This window comes from Grampus griseus, assembly GCF_964374135.1.
Source record: "Grampus griseus genome assembly, chromosome: 19".
NCBI classification, from domain to species: domain Eukaryota; kingdom Metazoa; phylum Chordata; class Mammalia; order Artiodactyla; family Delphinidae; genus Grampus; species Grampus griseus.
In genome coordinates this window covers 45988759-46016678 of record NC_139013.1, presented here as the reverse complement: position 1 = coordinate 46016678, position 27920 = coordinate 45988759, and the positions used below count along the sequence as shown (strand labels likewise).

General features: G+C 46.3%; 2 protein-coding genes across 2 annotated transcripts in view; both read left to right on the top strand.

Annotated features, from left to right (window-relative positions):
• WDR59 (WD repeat domain 59) overlaps positions 1-17332 on the top strand; it is a 120439-nt gene extending 103107 nt beyond the window's left edge. The window contains exon 26 of the mRNA XM_082676436.1: positions 17215-17332. Coding sequence (XP_082532562.1) covers positions 17215-17318 — 104 coding nt within the window. The 3' untranslated portion in view covers positions 17319-17332. The remainder of the gene's footprint in view (positions 1-17214) is intronic.
• A 3689-nt stretch (positions 17333-21021) lies between these two features.
• The window catches only part of FA2H (fatty acid 2-hydroxylase), a 51725-nt gene continuing 44826 nt past the window's right edge, over positions 21022-27920 (top strand). The window contains exon 1 of the mRNA XM_082677064.1: positions 21022-21306. Coding sequence (XP_082533190.1) covers positions 21037-21306 — 270 coding nt within the window. The 5' untranslated portion in view covers positions 21022-21036. The remainder of the gene's footprint in view (positions 21307-27920) is intronic.

The following is a 27920-nucleotide window of genomic DNA, read 5'->3' as shown; positions in this document are numbered from 1 at the left end:
CGGGGGCACAAGCCCATGTCCCTTGCATCAGCAGGCGGACTCTCAACCACTGCACCACCAGGGAAGCCCTAACTTTCCAGTACTTTTAAAGTCAATACTTTACCTAAATGCAAGAAGGTTTTAATAAATCTATCATGAGAAGCCATAAAATAAATGAAATGATAATTATTGAATGCAATTAAGGACAAATCCTGAACTATTAGTTCTCCACATGGAAGCAAAACACTCCTGTAAGGAGTAATATGGGTCAATCCTGTTAGATTCTGCTAGTTCTAGCTAGAAATCCTTCCAAAAAGAATAAATTTTTTTTTTAAAAAAAGTCTTGGCTCTGTAGGAAAATACTTTCTTCTTTTAAACTACACAGATTGTCAAGATCTCAGGAAACAAGGCAAGGTTGATCAGTGCTTGGGTAGCTAATAAATATCCAGGTTCTAAGTGGGTACATTTATTGAGCATTTATTGTTGATGATTAACAAGATTGTTAATATTATTTTTTTAGTAGATAAATAAATTTATTTATTTACTTATTTATGGCTATGTCGGGTCTTCATTGCTGCGTGTGGGCTTTCTCTAGTTGTGGCAAGCGGGGGCTACTCTTCTTTGCAGTTAGCAGGCTTCTCATTGCGGTGGCTTCTCTTGTTGCAGAGCACAGGCTCTAGGTGCACGGGCTCCAGTAGTTGTGGCATGTGGGCTCAGTAGTTGTGGCTCAAGGGCTCTAGAGCATAGGCTCAGTAGTTATGGCACACAGCTTAGCTGCTCGACGGCATGTGGAATCTTCCCGAACCAGGGCTTGAACCCGTGTCCCCTGCATTGGCAGGCGGATTCTTAACCACTTCTCCACCAGGGAAGTCCTTTTAATATTATTAATAATGTAATTACTAACAATAGGTAATTAACAAGGTAATTATTAATATAATATTATTAATAATGTAAATATTTTTATTAGTAGGAAATTTGTCCTTAACTATATGTCTCCTTTTCTCTGATTTATTCTGAGGGGTAAATAGTTGGTTGCTTTATACTCACGGCATGACTTTATCACCAAATTTTGTAAGTGATGTTCAATCTTGTTTAATGGAAGAGGAAATATTAGTGATCTATTTTTCTTTTTCTTCAAATTCTAAAATTGAGATATAATTGACATATAATGTTATATTGGTTTTGGGTGTACAACATAGTAATTTGATATATGTCTAAATTGTGAAATGATTGCTACAATAAGTTTAGTTAACATGCCTCACCTCACATAGTTACAATTTTTTTTCTTGTGATGAGAACTTCTAGACCTACTCTCTTAGCAACTTTCAAATGCACAATACAGTGTTGTTAACTATATTCACCATACTATCCATTACATTCCCAGGACTTACTTATCTTGTAACTGGAAGTTTGTACCTTTTGACCATCTTCAAAAGGTAAAAACTTTTGGGAGTTTGTACTTTTTAACCACCTTCAAAAAGTTAAACTTTGGGGGGCATGGGCGAAATGGGAAGAGGTGTCCAAATGTATTTTTCAAGAGTAATCTAATGATAATGTATAGTCTTTCCATTTTCATTTTAATAGAATATGTAAGGTTATGTGTGGTGACCATAAGAATGGAACTGGGCCCTGGAGGGGGTTTTCTGAGCTCTTTTTTTAAAAAAAATAAATTTATTTATTTATTTTTGGCTGCATTGGGTCTTCGTTGCTGCGCACAGGCTTTCTCTAGTTGTGGCGAACGGGGGCTACTCTTCGTTGCGTTGCGCGGGCTCCTCATTAAAGTGGCTTCTCTTGTTGTGGAGCACAGGCTCTAGGCGCGCGGGCTTTGGTAGTTGTGGTTCGCAGACTCAGTAGTTGTGGTTCGCGGGCTCTAGAGCGCAGGCTCAGTAGTTGTGGCGCACGGGCTTAGTTGCTCCACGGCATGTGGGATCTTCCCGGACCGGAGCTTGAACCCGTGTCCCCTGCATTGGCAGACGGATTCTTAACCATTGCGCCACCAGGGAAGCCCCATCTGAGCTCTTAAATGAAGAGTTTCCAGGGGAACAACTGGCTTTTTTAAAAAATTGGAGTACAGTTGATTTACAGTGTTGTATTAGGTTCAGGTGTACAGCAAAGTGAATCAGTTATACGTATACATATATCTACTCTTCTTTTTTTTTAGATTCTTTTCCTATATAGGTCATTACAGAGTATTGAGTAGAGTTCCCTGTGCTCTCCAGTAGGTCCTTATTAGTTATCTATTTCATATATAATCGTGTGTGCATGTTAATCCCAACCTCCCAGTTTATCCTCCCCCACCTTACCCCCTGGTAACTATAAGTTTGTTTTCTACATCTGTGCCTCTATTTCTGTTTTGTAGGTAAGTTCATTTGTACCCTTTTTTTTAAAGATTCCACATATAAGCAGTATCATATGATATTTGTCTTTGTCTGACTTACTTCACTCAAAACTGACTTTTTAAAAAAAATTTATTATATATGTTACAAATATTGCTTCTGAATTTGTTCCTTATATATATATATATATATATATTTGTTGTTGTTGTTGTTTATCTTTTGGCCATACTCTGCGGCATGTGGCATCTTAGTTCCCCGACCAGGGATCAAACCTGCGCCCCCTGCATTGGCAGCTCAGAGTCTTAACCACTGGACCACCAGGGAAAACTGGCTTTCTGAAGTCAAAAGAGAGAGACCCTGGTGGATGTGTGCATCCCCCCACCCCAGGATCGGTGCCTCCCACCCACTTCTCCCTGTGCTTTCTGCCCCTCCCGTTGTAGCCCCACCCATATTGCAGCTGGCTCTGTCCCTAGAACATAAGCTCCCCCAGGACAAGGGCCATTTTTGCCTGCCTCCACATCTCAGGCCAGGCACAATCCCAGCCATGTGGTAAGTGCTTTAACAAGTACATAGCCTCTTGGAGAACCTTGCCCCAGTCCTACAAGGTTCTCCAGCTACCTAGCTACCTAGCTCGCGCTGTCACTGAGTCTTCAAAAGGCCATGCCACCATTCTGTCAAACCAGTTGCTTCAGGATGGCGGGGACATGATAAGACCAGTAAATTCCATGCGCATGGGCCCATTGCTGTACTTCTTTTACCGTGAAGTGAGGTTCTTAATCAGAAGCAGTGCTGTGTAGAGTACCACGATGATGGAGAAAACATTCTGTAAGTCCATGGATGGTAGTTTGGGCAGAAGCATTGTGTACAGGGAAGGGAAATCTGTATCCAGAGGAAGTGTCTACAGGCACACCTCGTTTTACTGCACTTCACTTTGTTGTGGTTTGCAAATACAGTGTTTTGACAAATCGAAGCTTGTGGCAGCCCCGTGTCGTCAGATTACGGTTAGCGGGTTTTTTTAGCAATAAAGTATTTTTAAATTAAGATATGTACTTTTTTAAAAAATGTAATGCTATTGCACACTTAAAAGACTACAGTATAGTATGAACGTAACTTTTATTTGTACTGGGAAACCAGAAAGTTCATGTGACTCACTTTATTGTGATATTCACTTTATCTCAGTGGTCTGGAACCAAACCTGCAGTATCTCCGAGGTCTGCCAGTATTGCAATAAAGACAAAATGCTGCCCCTTCCATGATGGAAACAGTCCAATGCAGTCAAGCTGCCACCAGGTGGATGGCTGAGCACCCCAGAGAATGGTTCCGTATCAAGGGCTCAGTGTTGTTCTCTGCTTCTGACCAGTTGGACAGTTGGTGGTCATAGCCAGGTCATCCTGGCTATCAAGTCCATATTTCTGAGTCCATGTGTAAAATTCCATCCCCGCCACTACGGCCACTTTGTTCATGAGCCCATTGGGTGATGACAGGAGTGGCTGGGGAAAGAGGCTGATTGGTAACCACGAAAAGGTCATCCCATCCGCTTGATTATTAAAATCCTCTTTTGCTGAGTTCACTCTTTGGTGAGAATTCACAGGAGGCAAAAATATCTTCTTCACATTTTTTGCCCATTCGGAGAGGCCTCTCCATGTACCTCTTTCCCAAAATTTCTTTGTCCCCAATTTTCCAATCATGTCCCTTCCAAGTCCCTGACCATCCAGCCAAACCATTGGCTACAGCCCATGAATTGGTATAGAATCCCACATATGGCCATTTCTCCTTCCAAGCTAAGCGTACAACCAGGTACACTGCTAGAAGTTCTGACCCCTGGGAGGTTTCTCCTTCACCATCATCTTTTAGGGATGTCCCAGAGAGGGGTTCTAGTGCTGCAGCTGTCCATTTGTGGGTGGTACCTACGTATCTACAGAACTGTCTGTAAGCCAGATCTGAGTCATTACTTTGTCAGTTGATGATAGGGAACTGCCCATGAAGCCATAAGCACAGCCTGGGAGAGACAAGACAGAGTAGCAGGGGTGGGACCACAGGCATTTGGGCCACTTCATCGTGTAACTTACTTGTGCTTTCAGGGCCTGCTTGGGCCAGATCGTGTATATACCAGTTCCATTTGATGATGCACACCCAACATTATGGCTTGGTGGGTCAGATAACACCCAGTTCATGATGGGCAGCTCAGGTCACGTGGTAACTTTGGCCCACGGTCAAGTGTTCAGTCTCCACTAAGGCCCAGCAGCAGCCAGGAGCTGTTTTTCTAAAGGAGAGTAGTTGTGTGTGGATGATGGCAGAGTCTTGCCCTAAAGCCCTAAAGGCAGTGCTGTGATTCACCCTTTCTCTGCCTTTTTGTTCTATTTGCTAATCATACTGGTAAGGGTGATCTTTTTTTTTTTTTTTAAAGAAGATGTTGGGGGTAGGAGTTTATTAATTAATTAATTTATTTTTGCTGTGTTGGGTCTTCTCTTCTGTGCAAGGGTTTTCTCTGGTTGTGGCAAGCGGGGACCGCTCTTCATCGCGGTGCGCGGGCCTCTCACTATCGCGGCCTCTCGTTGCGGAGCGCAGGCTCAGTAGTTGTGGCTCACAGGCCTAGTTGCTCTGCGGCATGTGGGATCCTCCCAGACCAGGACTCGAACCCGTGTCCCCTGCATTAGCAGGCAGATTCTCAACCACTGCGCCACCAGGGAAGCCCAGGGTGACCTTTTGATTACCCTGATTAATCTTTTGATTGAGTAATGTGTTGTTTCAAATGCTAATCTCTTATAGAAGCACTCTTACCAGACACACCCAGAAATAATATTTTACCAGCTCTCTGGGCATCCCTTAGCCAAGTCAAGTTGACACGTGGAATTAACCATCCCGCATGGTAACTATTAGCCACATGTGACTATTTCCATTTAAATTAATTAAAATTTAAAATTCAGTGTCTCATTCACACTAACCATAGTTCAACTGATCACTAACTAGTGGCCACATATTGGACAGATACAGAACATTTCCATCCTTACAGAAAGCTCTAGTGGACAGCACTGCTTTGGAGGATGAAACCAAGATGTGAAAAAATTCTCTGACTTGACAGAGATCAAAGATAAGTCTGTGGAACCATCAAGAGAAACACTCTTCTCTTAAACAATCCCAGAGTAGTAGATAATGGCAGGATGATGGATGGAGGGTCAGGGAAGAGTGGTAATGTTTTTGAAACTTCAGCCAGCCTCCTCGGACATCCATATTCGGGTATGTATACGCAATTCCAATTCCTCTGCCAACACAATGATTATTAAAAATCTCCTTCTGCACAGCTTTCTTCTAGTGTGGAGGCCCCAACTTGTTTCTGAAGTTGCTAAACCTTCTGAGAATCTGATGCAACTATTATTCCCTGTCTCCACCCAACCCAGCCCGTTTTTCTGTATATGAAATGAGGGACTGGGGAAAAGATTGGAAGATATGTTTGTAATTTATGTTCCTGTTTTAGGCAGAGTCACTTATCTGCTTCCAAAGACAAAATGAAAATGAATCTATTTTCTGGGAAGATGTGAGTAGATAGAGCCCATAAGTTGGAGTTTTGTGTGAGTGAACGATGGGCTTTTTGCCAATTCTGGTAGAGCTCCTATGGCCCTTTCTAGTAATAATCATTGCTAACATTTATTGAAGTGTTACTGTGTACCAGGCACTATGCTAATTGCTTTGCATACTTTATTTAATAGCAGTCCTCTGAAGAGATTACTAATGTTAACTTTTCTTTGCAAGTGAGGAGGCAGCCAGAGGTTAAACGCCTTTTCAAGGTCATGCAGCTTCCACCTAGCAGAACCAAGATTTATCCATCTGCCTGCAGAGTTTGTGCTCAGAGCCTGGCACTGTACTTTTCTTGATCATGTCCCTGGTATTGTCTTTATTATTCTGTGTTGGGTTTCATCTATCTGTTATGTGTCTCTCCTTCAAGACTGAGAGCTTCTTTTTTTTTTTTTAATTTATTAATTTATTTATTTTTGGCTGCGTTGGGTCTTCGCTGCTGCGCTCGGGCTTTCTCTAGTTGCGGCGAGAGGGGGCTGCTCTTCATTGTGGTGCGCGGGCTTCTCATTGCTGTGGCTTCTCCTGTTGTGAAGCACGGGATCTAGGCATGCGGGCTTCAGTAGTTGAGGCACACGGGTTCAGTAGTTGTGGCTCGCGGGCTCTAGAGCACAGGCTCAGTAGTTGTGGCACACAGGCTTAGTTGCTCCACGGCATGTGGGATCTTCCCAGACCAGGGCTCGAACCCGTGTACCTGCATTGGCAGGTGGATTCATTTTTTTTTTTTTTTTTTTTTAGCAGGCGGATTCTTAACCACCACGCCACCAGGGAAGCCCAAGACTGAGAGCTTCTTAAGCAGAAAGTCAGTGCCTTACTTACTCAAGTGTGTAGTTGATTTTGGCGACCACAGCCATTCCTATTTTTGAGCTCTCCCCGCCACCACCACTGGCTTTGTAGAGTTTACCTCCCCTGTGACAGCATCAAAGGATAAGAAGCACTCTTTCCCTGTCGCAGGCCCTTAGGGTATGGACATAGGACCTAGCTTGGCCGATCACTTCTCCCACCTGGGACACAGAATCTTGAACTAGCGACACAAAGAGGATGATACGGTTAGGCCTTGTTCACGGTGATGGTGGTAGCATCCCGACCAAATGGTTTCTGCTAAAAAATGGTGTCTGTCTTTCTGCTTGCTGACCCTCCACCGCTGCCTTATTTCCTGTCCATTTCCCAAACCCAGTTCTCCTCCCTCCCATTTATTTCTTCCAAATATTCTTTTTGTGTGTGTAGCGTTGGTTTCTGCTGCTTGCAACCAAGAATCATTACTAACACGGTCAGCTTTGTATAACCAAAGGATGAGGGTAATGCTTTAGTAACTGTTTGTTGAGTGAATGAATGAAATCTCATAAGCTGTCAACATGTCTTATAGAAGGGTGGACTAAAAGGGGGAAGTAGGCTATAAGAATATAATATGAATATGCTATAAGAATATAAGTATGTTATAAGAAAGTGAGGTGGGGAGGAATAGTTTTCTTTTTAAATTCTTCTCCTTTTAACTTGCCAGATGTGCTTGCTGTAATGTGGAAGCTCTGACAAAGACAGGACGTGGGACAACTGTCATTCTTAAAAATTAAATTTTTAGAAAATTTTTTTTAAAAATTGTCATTCCAAAAATTTTTTAAGAAAATTAAAACTTTTTAATTTAAAAATTCTTTTAAAAATTCTTTAAAATACAGTTAGAAAAGAAAATCCCTCTGCTTAAATCTGAGGTGCAGGTCTTCAGCCTCCTCTGAAGCTTCCTATAACTTCCACTGTGAGTCTCTTCAACAGCTGCTTTTCAAACACATTTCTCCCTGGTGGGAGAATTAAGATCTCGCATGCCTCGCAGCATGGACAAAACAAAAAAAACAAAAAAAAAACCTCATTAAAGTTTTCTATAGTGATGGCATATTGTCTTGATAATATTTTGGGTATATTGAGTTACATAAAATATATTATTGAAATTAATTTCACCTGGTTCTTCTTATCTTTTTAATGTGGCTACTAGGCAATTTCAGTTTCCATTGGTGGCTTCCACATAATTTCCCGTAAAACTTTATTGGGTTTACACTTAACCAATTTATTGAATATCTACCCTGAACTGGGCCATGCAGAGAGGAATGTGTCAAGTACCACTGGAGTACACAGGGAGGAGAGCCGTGCCCACGGCATTAGGGAGGCCTTCAAGGAGGAGGTGGCATCTGCCCTGGTACTCACTCTCTTCAGAAATCAGCAAGACGTTCAAGGGTGTGGTCTCGCTGTGGGCTTTGCTCCCTTCGGCATTTTAAAAGCATGGAAGACAGCACCATACACCTCTACCCTATGAAAACCTGACAGCCACACGAGTCCTGGCTTTCCAGCAAAGGGTCAAATCAAGGTAAGGGATATTCTGATATCTGAACCTTAATCTCAGTATCTAGCCTCATGTGCTTAGTATTAATATCATGAAGTGAGCAGTAGACAAACATTGCTGGAAAAGTTGTTTGCCTTTCAAGGACATCTAAATAATGATTTCTAAAATATAGTGCCAAGTAAAGCATACTGTTTTTTTCTGTTTGTTTACAAATTTACTACTGATTTAATATTCAGTTGGGCTTGGGAAGTCATCCTCAGCTGCGACTGTGATAATCTTTGAGCTCTAGGGGACGTTGAAATGACATTGCTAACCAGCCAGTTTGCTCTATGGATTAAGAGTAGCTTCAGCCTGATCCCAGGGGAGCTCTCGGATGTGGCATGTATCACTGAGGTTGTCCTTCCACACACAGCCAGAGGCAAGGGAGCAGGACTGTTGTACTCCCACATAGACTAGTCACTGGCCACAGGCTTCCCTCCAAGGATGGTGCAGAACCTTCCAGGCATCTCCAGACAAAGCCGTGGTGGCCAGCCAAGGACAGGAGGAGGGTGTAGGGGTGAGCAGTTAGCAGCCAACACCCTGGAGCTGGAGGACAGGTGCATGCCCCAATGAGGGCATCTGGACAGGACACCAACAGTTGTGTCACAGTCACACTTTGGGAAAGACCATGGCGAGCCTCAGTCCTGCCTATGGTGTCTCCTGCGGCTGCACAAGAATCAGGCTAGTCTTTGGAGCACCTGCTATTATTCGCCTGGCCATTCCTGTTCTGGACTGTCATCATCTCTAAGATAGAGATACCTTACCAGACGAAGGGGAAATTTCATCTTGCAGTTGCAAGACTACGCAGTCGGACGAATGGCTCTCATCTGTGTGAGAATTTTTTTAAAAAGACAAAAGAAGGGGCTTCCCTGGTGGCGCAGTGGTTGAGAGTCTGCCTGCCGATGTAGGGGACACGGGTTCGTGGCCCGGTCCGGGAGGATCCCACATGCCGCGGAGCGGCTGGGCCTGTGAGCCATGGCCGCTGAGCCTGCGCGTCCGGAGCCTGTGCTCCGCAACGGGAGAGGCCACAACAGTGAGAGACCCATGTACCGCAAAAAAAAAAAAAAAAGACAAAAGAAACCAGTGTTCACTAGCATAAGAAGCTGGCTAAAGTCACCAGGGTCAATGTTAGGACCTCCAGTAGATTCAGGGCTTCAGACTCAAAAACCAGTGCTTCACCACTGGTAACCACAAATATGATCTACTATCTATTTTCTGTGATTTTTGTTTTGTTTTGTTTTAGATTCCACATAGAAGTGAGATCATCAGACACCTCTTAAACTCGCATAGAGCTGTATGTCAGTTATATCTCAATAAAATGGAAAAAACAAACCCCCCAAACCCAATGCTTCAACAGACACTATGCTGTCTTCTAGCAAACCAACCAACCAGCTAGCCAACCAGCCAATAAACAAAAAGCCCACCAAAAATAAATAAACAAAAACCCCAGGGTTTGTCCCGCAATGAATGAGGTACGTAGTCAATAACACGTGGAAGAAAAAGATATTACCTTCAGATTTTCCTAGTATAAGCAAAATGCTTAGTGTTCAGAAGAGTGCTTGAGGGACTTCCCTGGTGGCGCAGTGATTTAAGAATCTGCCTGCCAATGCAGGGGACACAGGTTCGATCCCTGGTCCGGGAAGATCCCGCATGCCGCGGAGCAACTAAGCCCGTCTGCCATGACTACTAAGCCTGCGCTCTAGAGCCCACGAGCCACAACTACTGAAGCCCGCATGCCTAGAGCCCGTGCTCCGCAACAAGAGAAGCCCGCGCATGGCAACAAAGAGTAGCCCCCACTCGACACAACTAGAGAAAGCCCGCATGCAGCAAGGAAGACCCAGTGCAGCCAAAAATAAAGAAATAAAAATAAAATAAAATAATTTTTAAAGTACACAGTTTAATGCCTTACAGTATATTCATAAAGTCATGCAACCATCACCACAATCAATTTTAGAACGTTTGTATCATCCCCAAAATGGAACCCTGTACCCCATTGCCAGCACCCCCGAGTGGGTTGAATTGTGGCCCCCAAAGGTATGAGATTCCATTTGGAATCTCAAAATGTGACGTTTTTTGGAACAAGTGTCTTTGCAGAGGTAATTAAAGTAAGGATCATGAGATGAGATCATTCTGGATTAGAGTTTTTTAAACCAATGATGAGTGTCTTTATAAGAGACAGAAAAAGGAGAACATACAGAGAGAAGGCAGTGTGAAGATGCAGGCAGAGGCTGGAGTTACAAAGCCCAAGCCAGGAGCATCAGTGGATCGCCAGCCAGCACCAGAAGCCAGGAGAGAGACACGGAAGGGATCCTCCCTCAGACCCTCCAGAGGGAACCAACCCTGCCGACACCTTGGTTTTGGACTTCTGGCCTCCTGAACTGAGAGAGAATACATTTCTGTTGTTTTAAGCTGCCAGTTTTGTGGCAATAATTATGGCAGCCCCGGGAAACGAATAGACTTCAACCTCCCCCTCTTCCCCTGGCTTCTGGTAACCACCAGTTTATTTTCTGTCTTTAGAGATGAGCCAATTATTGACATTTCATATACATGTCATGTCATCTTTTGTGATTGGCTTCTTCCATTTAGCATGACGTTTTCAAGGTTTATCCATGCTGTAAGATGTATCTGAATCTCATTTCTTTTTATGGCTGAATAATATTCCATTTCATGGATACACCACATTTTGTTCATCCATTCATCAGTTGATGGACATTTGGGTTGTTTCTGCCTTTTGTTTATTATGAATGATGGGCACACATGGCCTTCCATGTCCATGTAAGTCCCCTGGGCTAACACAGTTTACTGTGTCCACAGCATGGAGACCACAGTCTCAGGTATCCAGAGCCTTCTACGTTGACCTCACGGGTCACCTCAGGTACTAGACTCTCTACCTCCCTGCTACCATTTGCCTTCCAAACACAGAGCCTTCATGTCCAACACAGAAGTTGCTTCAGGTACACACAGCTAGCTGTGTTCACACAATTCTACTCAGGTACACAAGTCCTCTGTGTCTCCATCACACATTCCCTGGGTCACACACAGCCTTCTTTGCCCAAACCAAAAGTCTCCTGGTTACGGACAGTTTTCTGTGACCACACCACAGGTCTCCTCAGGTACTCAGAGCCTCCTGTATCTACACCACAATTTCAACTGGGTACAGCCACCTTCTGTGTCCCCCGGCGTACAAAGAGCCACCTATGCCCGCATCACAAGTCCCCTCAGGTACGCACAGTCTTTTTTCGTCTGTACCACGATTTTCCTCAGGGACACACACCACAAGTCCCCTAGGTGCTCACAGCCTTCTATCCACACAGAAAGTCTCCTCAGGAGCACACCGCCTTTTGTGCCCACATCACACGGGGGCACATGTCGACACGTCTACCTCCACACCACCACATGTCATCTTGGAAACAAACAGCTTTCTTTGTATTTCTTTTGCCGTACCACACAGCATGTGGGATCTTAGTTCCCCAACCAGGGGTCAAACCCGTGCCCCCTGCAGTGGAAGCACGGAGTCTTAACCACTGGACCACCAGGGAGGTCCCCGGAACAAACCCTTTCTGCTTCCACTCCACATGTTGTCTTGAGCGCACACACCCTCGTATGCACAGCATGCATCCTCTTGGGGACACACAGCTTTCTTTGTCCACATCACGAGTTTCCTCTGACACCTACACAGACTCAGGGGTCCGCAGCAGACATCCCTTCGAGTTCACACAGCCTTTTTTTTTTAACTACTGAGTCTCTGTGCCCTTGGGTTTACGCAGCCTTCTGTGTCCTCTATCCACACCACAAGTCCCCTCAGGGACACACCGTTTTCTGTGTCTACCCCACAAGTTGCATCACATCTACACAGCCTTCCACTCCCCCCCTCCACAGAATTCCCTCAGAGACACACAGACCTCCCTGTCCACACGCTAAGTCCTCTCAGAACACACACTGTTTTCTGTGTCCAGACCCAAGCCACATCTGGCACACACAACCATCTCTGTCCACAACACAAGAGCCCTCAGGTCCTTTCACCACCAATGTCTACACCACTGTTCCCCTGGGTACACAAGCCTTCTGTGTCCACACTACCAGCTCTCTGGGTACACATCCACATCCACACCACACATCTCGTGTCTATACAGCCTTCTGGAAACACACCACAGGTTTCCTCAGGAACACACAGCATTCTGTGTCCCTACTACTGATCCCCTTGGGCAGGTACACGCGTCCATACCACAAGTCCCCTCAAGAACGCAAAACCTTTCATGTCCACACAGTAAGCTCTCTCAAGTGTGTACATCCACATCACAGCTCCCCTCCCCACACACAGCCCTTTTCCTCCACACAGGCCTTCTCAGACACAGCCGTTTGCCTCTGTACCACAGGGCTCCTCACGGGCACCCAGCTTCTGCTCACACGCACACATCTTGGATACACCTGTGTCCACACCATGAGTCCCCTTGGAAGCACACAGCCTTCCACGAACACACCACAAATTTCCTCCCATGCTCCCAGCTTCTTGGTCTCAGGCTTTTGCAAGGGCTGCCCTAAGCAATTAATCACATAATATCTATAAAACTCAGGATGACTCAAGTTCATTGTGCTAGTACACCAGTCGCCACAGGCTGGTATTCTGATCAAGTTTGTTTTTATTTTATTTCTTTCTAGACCTACATCTAAACTGCTGGCTTCTGTGGCTTTTTCATGTCTGGAGACAATTCAACTATTGGTTAAGTTTAAACTGGCTTGTTCAAGCAGGTTTCCTATGTGATATTATCATCTTAAGTGGAATTGTATAATCAAATAATCGGGCATTTCAAGCTCCTCTTTTCAGTGCACCTTGGCTTTTTTTTTTTAATTAATTAATTTTTTTTTTTGGCCTCGCTGCATGTGGGATCTTAGTTCCCTGATCGGGGATTGAACCCATGCTCCCTGCATTGGGAACACAGAGTTCTAACCACTGGATCGCCAGGGAAGTACCAAGTGTGCCTTGGCTTCTTATTTGCAGTTTGGAGGTTCAATGTTTAGAAGTTTCAAGGTAGCTTTAGAGGTTGGGTGGGAAAGCCAGCTGCCTCCCTCAGATGCTCTGGAAAGCCTTGAGCTCCCCAAATGTAGAGCCTTGGGGTCACCACTCATCCAGTTGGACCCAACGCTCTCCAGGCAGCACACTTCCTCCAATCAGATGGAAGTGGCAGGAAAGGAGCGGACACCAAGCCCCTAGAATGAGGATTATGAAGACCCTCACGGATCGGGCACTGGCTCCAGGACATTTCAGCGTCACCCTGAGGCAGGGATAGGGAAAGTCAAAGAGGAGACTGGTTCCGTCTTGCCCCTGCCCTGCTCCTTTTCTCACACTCTGATCTTGCAGCTCTGCCACGTTCATGTTGATATCATGTTTTCCCCATCACTGTGGACCTGCCAACCCACGTTGTTAATAGAGAATAATTTTCCTCACACCCTCTTAGAGAAAGAAAAGAGAAGATGGACTATGGCAAACTGATCTCCTAGACGGAGTTTGACTTTGGAACATCTTCAGTTAGGAAATAAAGCCAAACGTTTTCTGTAGTCAAACAATACTCTTGCCAGTTGGCAGTGAAAGCAGGAGAGAGGTGGTCATCCCGCGTGGTCCTTGTTTAGAGCGAGCAACAGAGGAGCTGTGACTAGGGGTCAGCAGTCTAGCCAGAAGGGCAAGAGGGATGATGCTTCCACACCCAGACCCTGGGGTTTGAGCTGGTTCTAGCGTTGTCATTTGTGTCCAAGCTTGGACTTGGGTGACTACTGGTCTGGGAACTTCCCCACAGTTACACAGAACAAATCCTCTCTCTAATCTCCAACCAAACTGAATCCATACCCCAAAGCCAGCCTCAGAATAGACTTAGTCTTAGAAAATTCTCCATCAGTGATTCGTCCCGATATCCCTTTCCCACCCCCAACCTACTTATTCTGAACTTGACTGGCTTAGGTGTGCTAAAGCAAGTGCTAACAGGATTAAGCAAGTTTCTTTATGGCAAGGTGTCTCAGAACCTTTATTTATTTTTTTTTAAATTTTTTTATTTTTTAATTTTTTTTTTTTTGCGGTACGCGGGCCTCTTACTGTTGCGGCCTCTCCCATTGCGGAGCACAGACTCCGGACGCGCAGGCTCAGCGGCCATGGCTCACGGGCCCAGCCGCTCTGCGGCATGTGGGATCTTCCCGGACCGGGGCACGAACCCGCGTCCCCTGCATCGGCAGGCGGACTCTCAACCACTGCGCCACCAGGGAAGCCCCTCAGAACCTTTAATATGCATTTTGGTCCTTTAGGAGGGGAACAGAATTGGCAGAGCTGCTCCCACTTATTTGACCATGAAACTTATTTCTTACAGATCTTTTTATAAGACTGGTGTGGGCAGGACATTATTATTAGATGGGTTTTCCAGAAGCAGGATCTGAAAGGGTGGTTGTTGTGCAAGAGATTTACTGAGAGAAGGGGCTCCAAAGAAACATGTAAGGCGGAGAGGGAAGCAGGATAGGGCAGGGGGTGAGCCAAGGAAAGACGTGAGTGTGGGTTCAGTGTAGCTTCAGCCTGATCCCAGGGGAGCTCTCGGATGTGACATGTATCACTGAGGTTGTCCTTCCACACACAGCCAGAGGCAAGGGAGCAGGACTGTTGTACTCCCACATAGACTAGTCACTGGCCACAGGCTTCCCTCCAAGGATGGTGCAGAACCTTCCAGGCATCTCCAGACAAAGCCGTGGTGGCCAGCCAAGGACAGGAGGAGGGTGTAGGGGTGAGCAGTTAGCAGCCAACACCCTGGAGCTGGAGGACAGGTGCATGCCCCAATGAGGGCATCTGGACGGGACACCAACAGTTGTGTCACAGTCACACTTTGGGAAAGACCATGGCGAGCCTCAGTCCTGCCTATGGTGTCTCCTGCGGCTGCACAAGAATCAGGCTAGTCTTTGGAGCACCTGCTATTATTCTCCTGGCCATTCCTGTTCTGGACTGTCATCATCTCTAAGATAGAGATACCTTACCAGACGAAGGGGAAATTTCATCTTGCAGTTGCAAGACTACGCAGTCAGGATGAATGGCTGTCATCTGTGTGAGAATTTTTTTAAAAAGGAAAAAGAAACCGGTGTTCACTAGCATAAGAAGCTGGCTAAAGTCACCAGGGTCAATGTTAGGACCTCCAGTAGATTCAGGGCTTCTGACTCAAAAACCAGTGCTTCACCACTGGTAACCACAAATATGATCTACTATCTATTTTCTGTGATTTTTATTTTGTTTTAGATTCCACATAGAAGTGAGATCATCAGACACCTCTTAAACTCGCATAGAGCTGTATGTCAATCATATCTCAATAAAATGGAAAAAACAAACCCCCCAAACCCAATGCTTCAACAGACACTATGCTGTCTTCTAGCAAACCAACCAACCAGCTAGCCAACCAGCCGATAAACAAAAAGCCCATCAAAAATAAATAAACAAAAACCCCAGGGTTTGTCCCGCAATGAATGAGGTACGTAGTCAATGACGTGGAAGAAAAAGATACTACCTTCAGATTTTCCTAGTATAAGCAAAATGCTTAGTGTTCAGAAGAGTGCTTGAGGGACTTCCCTGGTGGCGCAGTGATTAAGAATCCACCTGCCATTGCAGGGGATACGGGTTCGATACCTGGTCTGGGAAGATCCTGCATGCCGTGGAGCAACTAAGCCCGTGTGCCACAACTACTGTGCCTGCGCTCTAGAGCCCACGAGCCACAACTACTGAAGCCCGCGTGCCTAGAGCCCGTGCTCCGCAACAAGAGAAGCCACCGCAATGAGAAGCCCACACGCCACAACAAAGACCCAACGCAGCCAAAAATAAAATAATTAATTAATTTAAAAAAAAGAGCACTTGAAATGTGTGCATGTTTGCTTGTGACTAATTTGTGTTTATACTTACTGGCATAATTATAAGTAAATATTTATTGGTTTTCTACTGTGTGCTAAGTGCTGGAGATTCAAACTAACATGGGAATCATTCCCTGCCCTCGAGCACTTCCAGTCTAGTTAGGGAGTGAGGGTAATAGTACAGGACACTGTATGGCAAGGGCAATATGAGTGGGACAGACAGTAAAGGAATCAGAGGAGATTCTTTGGAGAGGTGGTCCTTGAATCTAGGGGTCAGGCCTGCCAGGCAGAGAGATAGAGGATCTTTCCATTTGAAGGAGGGTGAGGTGAGCCTGAGGAAGTGATTAGGGCTCGCATCCCAGCTTGAATTTGGATCGCATCATTTTTGCAAGAGGGAACATCCGACAGTTTCTGAGCAGGGTAATGACATGTACTTAGTTAATTTGCACTTCTTCTGTGGTGTTGAAGATGAATCAGAAGAAGCGGAACTTGAAGGAAAAGAAACTGTTAGGCTATTGCACTAGTCTAAGCATCAGGGGAGCATCTGAATTAGAGAGTGGAGTTCAATTTCAACACATATTTATTAAGCACCTACTATGTGTCTGAACCTCTGTGAGGAGCAAAACAGCAATGATGGAGGCAAAGTGGCCCCTGCCCTTGAGTTGCTCACGTCTAGTGGCAATAGAAAAATTAGCATTAAATTTGAAGTTAAACTAGGCTCCCAGCTGTATTCCTCACTAGTTCTGTGGTCTCACGTCTAATCTTCCTCATCTATCAAATGATGAAATTGAACCATATTCCTTCTCTTGGGTCACTTTTAATTCTATCCTTTCTACGATGAAAAGAAAATACAAGGTACAGAAGATGCATTTTAAAGGAGAAGCTTGCGGTATAGGTCTTGGGTGATTCTAAGATTTTGCATGTCAGGGCTAGGTGAGCTGTAGTATCGTGGACAGAAATAAGGCAATCTAGAAGGGTCTACTGACTTAAGAAAAAGCTTTTAAGACCTGAAACCATAGAATTCCTAGAAGAAAGCATAGGCAGTACACTCTTTGACATGGGTCTTAGCAATATTTTTTGGGGGATCTGTCTCCTCAGGCAAGGGAAACAAAAGCAAAATTCAGCAAACGGGACCACATCAAACTAAAAAGCCTTTGCAGAGCAAAGAAAACTATCAACAAAATGAAAAGGCTGCCTACTGAATGGGAAAAGGCATCTGCAAACAATATATCTGGTAAGGATTTAAATAGCCAAAATATACAAAGAACTCATACAACTCAACATCAACTAAATAATCTGATTTTAAAATAAGCATTTTTCCAAAGAAGATAATACAGATGGCCAACAGGCACAGGAAAAGATGCTTAACATCACAAACCATCAGGGAGATGCAAATCAAAACCACAACGAGATACCCCCCCACACACACCTCTTTGAATGGCTATTATTAAAAAAGACAACAAATAACAAGTGTTGGTAAGAATGTGGAGAAAAGGGAACCTTTGTGCACTGTTGGTGGGAATGTAAATTGGTGCAGCCACTATGGAAAATAGTATGGGGTTCCTCAAAAAATTAAAAATAGAACAACCATGTGGTCCACCAATTCCACTTCTGGGGATTTTTCCAAAGAAAACAAAAACACTAATTCAAAAAGATATATGCGTCCTTATGTTCATTGCAGCATTGTTTACGTTATTTACAATAGCCAAGGTTTAGAAACAAACTAAGTGCCCATCAATAGGTGAACAGATAAAGAAGATGTGGTATATATATATACAGTGGAATATTACTCAATCATAAAAAGAATGAAATCTTGCCATTTGTGACAACACGGATGGACCTAGAAGGTATTATGCCAAATGAAATGTCAGACAGAGAAAGACAAACATCATATGAATTCACTTATATGTGGACTCTAAAAAACAAAACAAATGAACAAACACACACACAAAAAACAGAAACAGGCTTATAGATACAGAGAACAAACAGGTGGTTGCCAGAGGGAGGGAAGGGGGATGAGTGGAATAGGTGAGGGAGATTAAGAGGTACATATTTTCAGCTACAAAATAAATGAGTCACAGGGATGAAGTGTACAGCATGAGGAATATAGTCAAGAATATTGGAATAACTTTGGTGACAGATGGTAAGTAGACTTGTGATCATCCTGTAATATATAGAAATATTGAATCACTATGTTGTACGCTTGGAACTAACATATTGTTGTAGGTCAATTACACTAAAAAAAAAAAAAAAAAGACGTGTACAAGAGTGTTCATAGCAACTTTATTCTTAATTGCCCCAAGCTGGAAGCAACTCAAATAGGTATCAATGATAGAATGAATAAATTAGTGTGGCTTTTTCATATAGTGAAATACTATACAGCCACAAGAATGTACAAATGGTTACCACACCTCAAAACATGGGTGAATTTCAGGAACATAATTTGAGTGAAAGAAGGTAGCTACAAAAGAGCACACCCTATATGATTCCATTAATATAAGGATCAAAAGCAGACAAAAATGTTCTATTTCAAATAATTGTCCAAAAGGTATAAAAGCTCCCTGCCCTGGTCACTTCTTTGGGTCTCATACCTTTGGGGTCCCCTTACATATGAAATTAAGTTTGTTGTTCTCCTATTAATCTTTTATTTCAGGGAGTGTCTCAGCCAAGAACCTAGAAGGGTAGAAGGAAAATTATTTTTCCTCCCTACACATCTTTATACAGTAATCTGAAAGGTCAAATTTCTAGAAATGGAATTACTATGGTAAGAAATGTTACAATTCTGAATAGATGACTAAATTGCTTGTTTAGGGGCTTCCCTGGTGGCGCAGTGGTTGAGAGTCCGCCTGCCGATGCAGGGAACACGGGTTCGTGCCCCGGTCCGGGAAGATCCCACATGCCGCGGAGTGGCTGGGCCCGTGAGCCATGGCCGCTGAGCCTGCGCGTCCAGAGCCTGTGCTCCACAACGGGAGAGGCCACAACAGTGAGAGGCCCGAGTACAGGAAAAAAAAAAAATAAAAAAAAAAAATAAATTGCTTGTTTAACTTCAGACAATACGAGTTTAAGGCAACGGTGAAAAATCCAAATGCGGGTGGCCTACAGATACTGTCATCAGGAAGTACCTGAGGACACCCAGGAGTGTTTGAATGCTTTTGCACATGCAAGGTATTTAGAACAGAGTAGGTGTGGAAGTGGAGTGAGAGTGACTATGTATTCACTGCTTGAGAAAAGCAAAGTTAGTGACCTAAGGCCTCCCTCCAGGCCTGTTGGACAGCATTTCCACAGCCAACCCGTATACTCAGCCAAACTCTTGCCTACTCCCTGAGGGTGAGCCAGGAAAGTCTTGGGAAGGAGAGAAGGAAGGAACAACTCTCCTGGCCTTGGACGTGTCTGTAGTTGGGGTGGCCCCTAGGGCATCTCAGCTAGGCTTTCCCCCACAGCGCTGGCCCAGCATAGAGGCCCAACCCCAGAAGAGCATAAACAGGGGTGACCCTGAAAATACCTTTTGCTGAGAGAGACCAAGGCCAGTTGAATGGGGCAACCTCAGTACCAGGATCCTTTTATTACAAATCATGAGTTCAGGTGAGATCCCCAATTGCTGGGCAGTTAAAGTTGTGTGCAGTTCTCCCCTGTTATAAACAAAACTGGATTGAGCGCACTTGCTCTTCCCTTCCATCCAGCATGACTACCAGGCTTCACTTCTTTAGGTCCCTATTTCCCCTCCTATAATGGCAGCAGGATTCTCTGTTCGTCCCTCAGGATCCTCCCCAGAAGTTGAGACTAGAGTGAGGCAACTGAGGCAGCCATTCTGCAGGCAAAAGTTAAGGGTGTGCCAAAAAAACTCAGTAATCAAGATAAAGAATACTTTAGGGAATTCCCTGGCAGTCCAGTGGTTAGGACTGCGAGCTTCCACTGCAGGGGGCAGGGGTTTGATTCCTCCTCCCGGAACTAAGATTCTTTTTGCCGCATGGCGCAGCCGAAAACAAAAACAAAAACAATAAGTATTTTAATGCAGCATTTTAAAAATTCAAAACTAATGCAAACAAAAAAATCCATGATGAACAAAATACCAGAACTTACAGTGTTAAAGACGAGATCCAACCCTTCACTTTCACCAACCTGCCTCACTCCTCTCACTAGTCCTGGTTCCACTAAAACTTTATATACAAAATCAGGTGGCCAGCGCCACTGGCTGTGGTTTGCCAATATTCCTATTTTTAAAAATTCTTTTATTGTGGTAAAATATACATAATATAAAATGTACCATTTTAACCATTTTAAACTTTACAGTTCAGTGGCATTAAGCACATTCACATTGTTCTGTACACGACATGATTTTTTAAAAAATATTACATTAAAATATTGTGTATCGTGATTACTGAGTTTGGGGGCGCCAGAGGCCAGTGTCTCCCTTGCCTTACTCTAGTTCTCACGCTGCCTCCCCGACTCTTCACCCACTCCTGCAGCCTGAGGAAGGAAAACTGCAAGTTTCTCCTATAAGGCAGCAGCAGAAGAGTTATTCCGGTGGCGAACAGGCTATTGAGGACGTCCGTCCACACAGCCGCCGGCAACATGAAGACTTGCTCCACCCGCATCCTCCCGCCGCCTTTGCTCTCTTGCAATGAGACACACTTGGCTGGCGCTTCCTCTACCTGCCCAGAACCACCTGACGGAGGGCGGGCATCCCTTGGTCCGGCCCGCTCGGGTCGGCTGGGCGTCCTGCCGGCCAATGGGGAAGGAGCCCCTCCGGACACAGGCAGCGTCCTTAGGAGCGGCCAATGGGAGCGCGGCATGCAAATGAGCAGGTGCGGCGACGGCTGACCAGTCAAGGCGGCAGCGGCTCAGGGGATGTTAAGAGGCGAGCAGGGCAGTCGCGGAGTAGACACGCAGGCTTCGAGCTGCGAGCTCCCGTCTCCCGCCATGGCCCCCGCTCCGCCCCCCGCCGCCTCCTTCTCCCCCGCCGAGGTCCAGCGGCGCCTGGCGGCCGGCGCCTGCTGGGTCCGCTGCGGGGTCCGCCTCTACGACCTCACCGGCTTCGTGCGGCATCACCCAGGGGGCGAGCAGCTGCTGCGGGCACGGGCTGGTCAGGATGTTAGCGCCGACCTGGATGGGCCACCACACCGGCACTCGGACAACGCGCGCCGCTGGCTCGAGCAGTACTACGTGGGAGACCTGCAAGGAGACCCTCAGGTACAGCCGGGCCCGGGTGTCACACACCCTCTATTCCCCCCACCCTCCCCGCCCCAACTCGCCACTCCCCGGCAGGCCGCGTTCACCTGCCCTCTAGGAGGACCCAAGGTGACAGCCTCCGCCCTCACCTCTCTTCTCTCCAGGTAACAGGTCCCTGCCTACCACCACCCCCGCCCCAACCAGGAGTTTGCCCTTCCTCTCCAGCATTTCCCCTGTCCCTCCTCTATCTGCTACTTCTCCCACCTCATAAGGTGCCAGTCACCCTTCTCAGCTAGTTTGGATTTCCTGGTGCCACCCTAGTCTTGCACAGCGGCTTCTCTGGTTGCGTGGAGAGGCTGGCGCAGTGTCTTGGGTGGCCTATGTCCTCCCACCCCTCAGACCTCCCTTTATTCCTTGTCTTGCATGCTGGCTTGGGTGTCCAGCAGAGTGACGTGACAGGGGTAAGCCAGTTTTGCTGGGGAGAAGGGAGTAGCACTCTGGGCTGCCTGCTGCTGTGCACCACAGGCTCGTGATTGTATTTAAACCTCTGACTGATCCTGGGGTGGTTTTTGTTATCCCTATTTTAGGATGTGGAAACTGAGGATCAAGGAGGCACTGTAATTTGAGGTCAATTTGGAATTTGAGGTAATTTGAGCTAGTTAGTGGAAAAGTCAGGTGTGTCTGATTCCAAAATCAATGCTCTCTCCATCCCAAGGATCCTTGGGCCTGGGAGATGATCCTATCCGTTGGGTTCCAGGTAGGCTTGTGCCAGAGGAAAACCGACTCTTCAGGACTTCCCCAGGCCCAGCTGTAGGACTGGTGACAGCGAGGCCATCATGCTTGGACATAAACCAACAGTTGTTCCCTGCTTATAGCTCTTGCATTCAAGATGGCCCCAGCAAGTGCTTTTAGATCTTTGGATGAAAGGACTTGTCTCTCACTGTTCCAGGTGGCTTTTCACTAGGCCATCTTGCCTAATTCTTTAATCATTTATTCACTCACTCACTTGGTCCCTTAGTGATTGGCAGTACTGAGCTAGGCACTGAGGAGGTATCAATGGACAAAAGCAATACTGTCTTCATGGACCTAACAGGCTAATGAGGTAACATACTAATCCTACAGTAATTCTTCAATTACCTGGTGCTATCAGAGTATGAATCAGGGAGAGCTTTCTGAAGAAAGTGATATTTACCCTGGGAGCTAATCAATGGATAGGGCTTAAGCCAGGTGAAGTGTGGTGAGAAGAACCTTCCAGACAGAGGGAAAAGAATGTGTGAAGGCTCTGAAGGGTAAGGGCTTGGCAGAGTCAAGGGACAGAAATAAAACCAATGTGACCAGAGGCTGTTGGGCAAGGAGAGGGAGTGGAAGGAGGCCGGAGATCAGCCAGGGCCGCTGTGGTCAGGTTTTGGGACTTGATTCTAAGAACAATGGGAAGCCAGGTAATGGATTCAAACAGGGGTGTGGCATGGTCAGATCTGCATCTTTGGAAGAGCATCCTGGCTGCGATGCCAAGAAGGGGTGGAAGGAGCCCATGTGGGTGTGAGGAGACCAGGCGGGAGGCTACCCTATAGCCCAAGTGAGAGGTAACGGTGACGATGACCAAGGGAAAGGGAAGGTTGAATTTGGGATACTTCATATGTAAAATGGTAGGACTCAGCATTCTGCAGCGGGGGCCCAGTTTAATCTTGGAAGCTGATGTTAGGTGTCAGGTCATGCTGAAGGGGCAGAAGGTTTAGCCATAGATATAACTGAAGCTGAGTGCAGGAAATGAGAGGTGGGAGCCGGAATACTAGAGACTTCCAGGCTCGTGATGGCTCATGGAAGCCATCCTACATTGTGACTGTGTCCTATAAACAGGAGCCTTAGGGTGTGGCCTCTCCTCTCAGCACCATCTAGAGCACCTCTCCTGGCTAGATGCCCTAGATGGCTTTACCTCCTAGCTCTGCTAGCTACCCAGCACTATGGTTTGATTTGGCTTTGTTTTGCTTTGCTTTACCTGACCTTCAGAGAATACTGAGTCTAAACTTGTTTCTCACCCCTGCGCTCACCTGTTACCCCAAAAGTCCCAGTGTAGCCATGTTTCAGGCATCCTTATATCTGGGCCCCCACCTGAGGATGTGGGAAGAAAACTAAAAATTAACACCACATTTACAAACCCATGGCCCAAACTTGACCAACGGCCGTAGTCACCCAATACTCCAGTTGCTCATCAGCTTCCGTCTACTATTCTGGAAACTAGTGTAGGGTTGTCTTTCTATTGGGGAAGAGAGGTATTCAGAGGAGAAATCTGGAGAAGATATCTTTTCAGAGAGAAACCATCTTCATAAGGGCTGAATGGAGAGAAGACATATCTGTTCTTCTCTCTGGTTAAGCCCTTCTGGCAACCCCCATGCTGCCTTCTCCACCTCTCCCATCTCCTCCTGCTGGACCAGGGATGCTGACACCTGTTGAGGCTAGAACCCAGCTCCTGTAGTGTGAAGACCAGAAGGGGCGTTGATGGGGAAGGGGAGTGTCATGAACCAGCTCTGTTGTTTGGAGCTCATTTCTGAATGGTGCCCCTCCTTGAAGTCCTTCTTCCCAAGTGTAGTCCTCAGCAGGGAGCCTGCTGGAGCTCTGCCATGAAATTCCAGGGACAAGGCTCAGCCCCACTGGTTTCCCCTTTCCCCCACTTTGCCACACCCCCTCTGTATACACACTTACCCACACATTCACACTCACAGGGAAGCACACACACATGAAACAAGTCAAACTTGTTTGAGCCAACATACCGTGGGGATGAGACAAGATCTTTTGTAGCCCTGGACTTGAGGAAGTGAATCGGAGATGGCTGAGCAGGGAAGCCAGGCCCTCTCCTCGATTGGGCGCTCAGGGCTCCTCACTCCAAGCTTAGATAAGAGTGGCTCATGTTGTTAGTGGGGCATGAAATCCATTGAGTGAGCTGCAACCAGCAATTTTTGTGTGTGTGTGTGGTACGCGGGCCTCTCACTGCTGTGGCCTCTCCCGTTGCGGAGCACAGCCTCCGGACGCGCAGGCTCAGCGGCCGTGGCTCACGGGCCCAGCCGCTCCGCGGCATGTGGGATCTTCCCGGACCAGGGCACGAACTCGTGTCCCCTGCATTGGCAGGCGGACTCTCAACCACTGCGCCACCAGGGAAGCCCAACCAGCAATTTTTTTAAAGAAATAGGAAAGAAAATAACTTTGGGTCCAAACCTCCCAAGACCATAGATACTGTTTCCCAGACTTGTTATCCACGAATCACTGTTCCAGTTTTTTTCCAAATTGGCATATGACTTGAACTATTTAATATTTATTTTTAAGTAGACTCACTTTTTATTTTACCGTTTACTCCCCCTAGGCAATATTACCAGTGAAATCAGGGTTTAGATGCACTTTAGAAATAGAGCTATTAAAATAGTGCTCATCCTCCTATCCCCTAAAATCCTGATCACCATCAGTGGAGTAAGTGTCACACTTTGGAAGACACAAGGAGCAGAGCTTCTTAACCCTGGAGCTCTATGGACCATTTTCTGGGGTTGATGGAAGAGATGAAATTGTGTGTAAACCATGAGTGGTTGTGCATTTTTCTGGTGACAGAGCTGCAGCTTTCATCACAGTCCAACCAGAATCCTTCCCTCACTCCAGACCTGCCACCAAGAGGAATAGAACTGAAAAGGCAGATCATACTCCCCCCGTCTTACACACCCAGACCTTGAGGGGGCCTCCTGTGGGCAGACATCTGACCATGCCCCTGGAGAAAAGCCCTCTGTTTGGGGAGACCCTAGAGGAAGGCAAGCCCTGACTCCCCAGCCCCTGCTGTTGGGTTAACCCTAATGTCTGAATGTGTGTTGCTTCCTAATCCCACAAGGTGTATTTGTCTCTGAGTGGCTGAGAAGTCCCCAGATTCTGCCACATGTGGTTCTACCAGGCTTTGGGGGTCCAGCCGTTCAGAACTTTGGAGCTTGAGTAACTAAATGGGGATGGGCCATAGGGAGGAGATCTAAGTGCAGGAAGACTCAGGATCCCCACCCCACCCGGGGCTCCGGAACAGCTCGAGCACAGCCCAGCTTGGAATGCCGGTCTCAGCTGAGAATTCAGATAAAAGCTGATGATTGGGAAACTTTTAAACTCCCCCTGCCTGCAGAGCGGAGTGGATGTGAGAAATCTGCTAACTGAAGGGGGTCGAGGTCTGCTTAGCCCACAACAAGGCTTCCTAAGTGGGCCTGCCTGGCCAGTCAGCAGCCACCGTCCTTTGCTACCTGCCAGGGACTTGTGAGCCCTGGCCTGCTGTGGTGCCAGGTGAGCCTTACCTGGAGGATGAAGCTAGCGCAAGCTGGGAGAGAGCCAGGGACACAAGTCACTGTGGTTCCATGTGACACAGGGTAAACACAGGCTCCAAGAGTGCCCCCTGTCGTCACCTCAGAATTCAGTGATAGAAGGGGCTTCGAGACCCAAATTAGGGCGAAGGTTGGAAATTAGGACTCTATGGGGGAAATAAAAAGAAATAGACAGGAATCTCAGCAACACCCGAGGGTAATCATTTCTGGAAACATTCCCAGCGAAGAACCCAAATTGATGCCTGAGCAGCATCCATCATCTTCCCTTTCCTTATTTATTTATTTATTTAGCTTAAGACCCACAACTCACTGTTGGTCCATATGTCGTCCTCATTCATTTAGACAGACAGGAAATAAGCGCCCTGTTCTCTCGGAAACCCACCACGGCACTGAAAGTACCCTTGCCAGGGCCATCGGGACCTTCACCTGGCTAACCCTGGTGGTCACTTCTCACCTGGCCTGGCAGCAACTCTCGACATGGCGATCGCTCCCCGCTGCTTGACACACTGTCCTCAGCTGGTTTCTGGATACCTCACCCCTTTGGTTTTCTATTGCTGCTGTAACAAATTACCACAAACTCAGTGACTTAAAGCAAGACACATCTATTCTCTTGTGTTTCTGGAGCGTCAGAAGTCAGAAATGAATTGGCAGGGCACCCTCCTTCTGGAGGCTCTAGCAGAGAACGTTTCCTCCCTTTTTCCAGCTTTTAGAGGCTGCCTGTGTTCCCTGGCTCCTGGCCCCCAGCCAGCAGTCACATTGCTCTGACCTCTGTTCTCCTGTCCCTTCTCGTTCTCAGACTCTGATTCTCCTGCCTCCATCTTTTACTTATAAGGAACCCTGTGATTACACTGTGCTCCCATCCCCCCCGCCCCCACCCCCACACCAGATATCCAGGATCATCTCCTCATCACAAAATCTTTAATCACACCTGCAAAGTCCTCTGTGCCATGTAAAGTAACATAGTCACGGGTTCCAGGTATTGGGACATAGATTTTTGAAGGGGGGGTTCATTATCCTGCCTACTTCACCCCTTATACCCCTGGTCGTTACGGCTCAGTCTCCACTGCTAGTTTCTCTTGCTCTACATTTTCCAGAAAAGTCACACAGTGTGTGCTCTGCTGTACAGCTTCTTTCACCCACTACTACGTCTGGGAGATGATCTGTGTTTTTCAACTGTCTCCATTCCTTGCTGTGTCCTAGAGAATCCAGAGGCTGTAGAGGGGAAAATGGGGGATAATTGGAAAAAAACAGAGCCAGAGGCTGGGACAGACCCCATGCCGATCCTCATGAGTCTCCTTAGTCCTCCTTCCAGGACGCCTACCCACTACTACCCTACCTTGGCCAGAGCTGCGTTATACTCATTATTGCAGCAGTCTCCTGGGCAGGTCTCTCCTTGCCAACACTTCCTTCAGCCCATTGCCTTGTGAAGCTTTCCAAAGAGCATGTGGTTTTGTTACAGCGGGATTCCTAAATCTTCAGTGGCTCCCGATTGCCACATCCTTTAAGTCCATCTCAAACTCTATTTCTTCCACAGAGATTCTCCTTATCTCCCCATCTAGAACTGGGTTTTTCCTTCTCCCAAACTCTCATAGCACTTGGCCTCTCCCTACATTACAGCATTCAAAATGTTCTTCCTTATTCACTGTGTTTTCACTATGTGTCTTATCTTCTCTACTAAACTGTAAACTCTCCGAAGACTGGAATTGCCTGATTCATCTGGGTTTCCCTAGGAGACAGTAGCACACTGGTGCCTGCCAACAGGAAGTAACAAATGTCTGAATAAATGAATGAATGAACTGCTTGGAAAACTGATATGTGTACCAGATTGAAAAGGAAAGTGGTGATATTAGCGCACACAAGATACTTCAAGTAGTAAGATGTTAAAAAAAAAAACAAAACAGAAACAAACCTCTTTCCGGTTTCTTTTTTGTTAGCTAAAAGGGTTGGGAGTTGATGGAAAGGATGGAGGACTATCAAGTGAGTCACTCATTTCTACCCTTGCCCTCAGTGTTTTGCCGCCAGAAAGAGTTGGCAAAACGTCTTCCATACCAGGCTACTGAAGTTCATCCCTGCAAGGTTAGAAGTGAAATTAGCCATAGAAAATGCCAATTGAGAGCCCTCATTGCTCTCAGGGCTGTGACCCGTCCCCATGTGTCTATAAGTGTCTGGATGATGTGCATAGGCAGGACCCAGGTTCCTGGGTTTCCAGTTCTGTTTACTCTTTCCTGTGTCTTTTCATGCAAAATTCTCTAAAGCGTGTCATCTCCGAATGGTGATTCTCAGTCTTCTCTAATTGCTGCT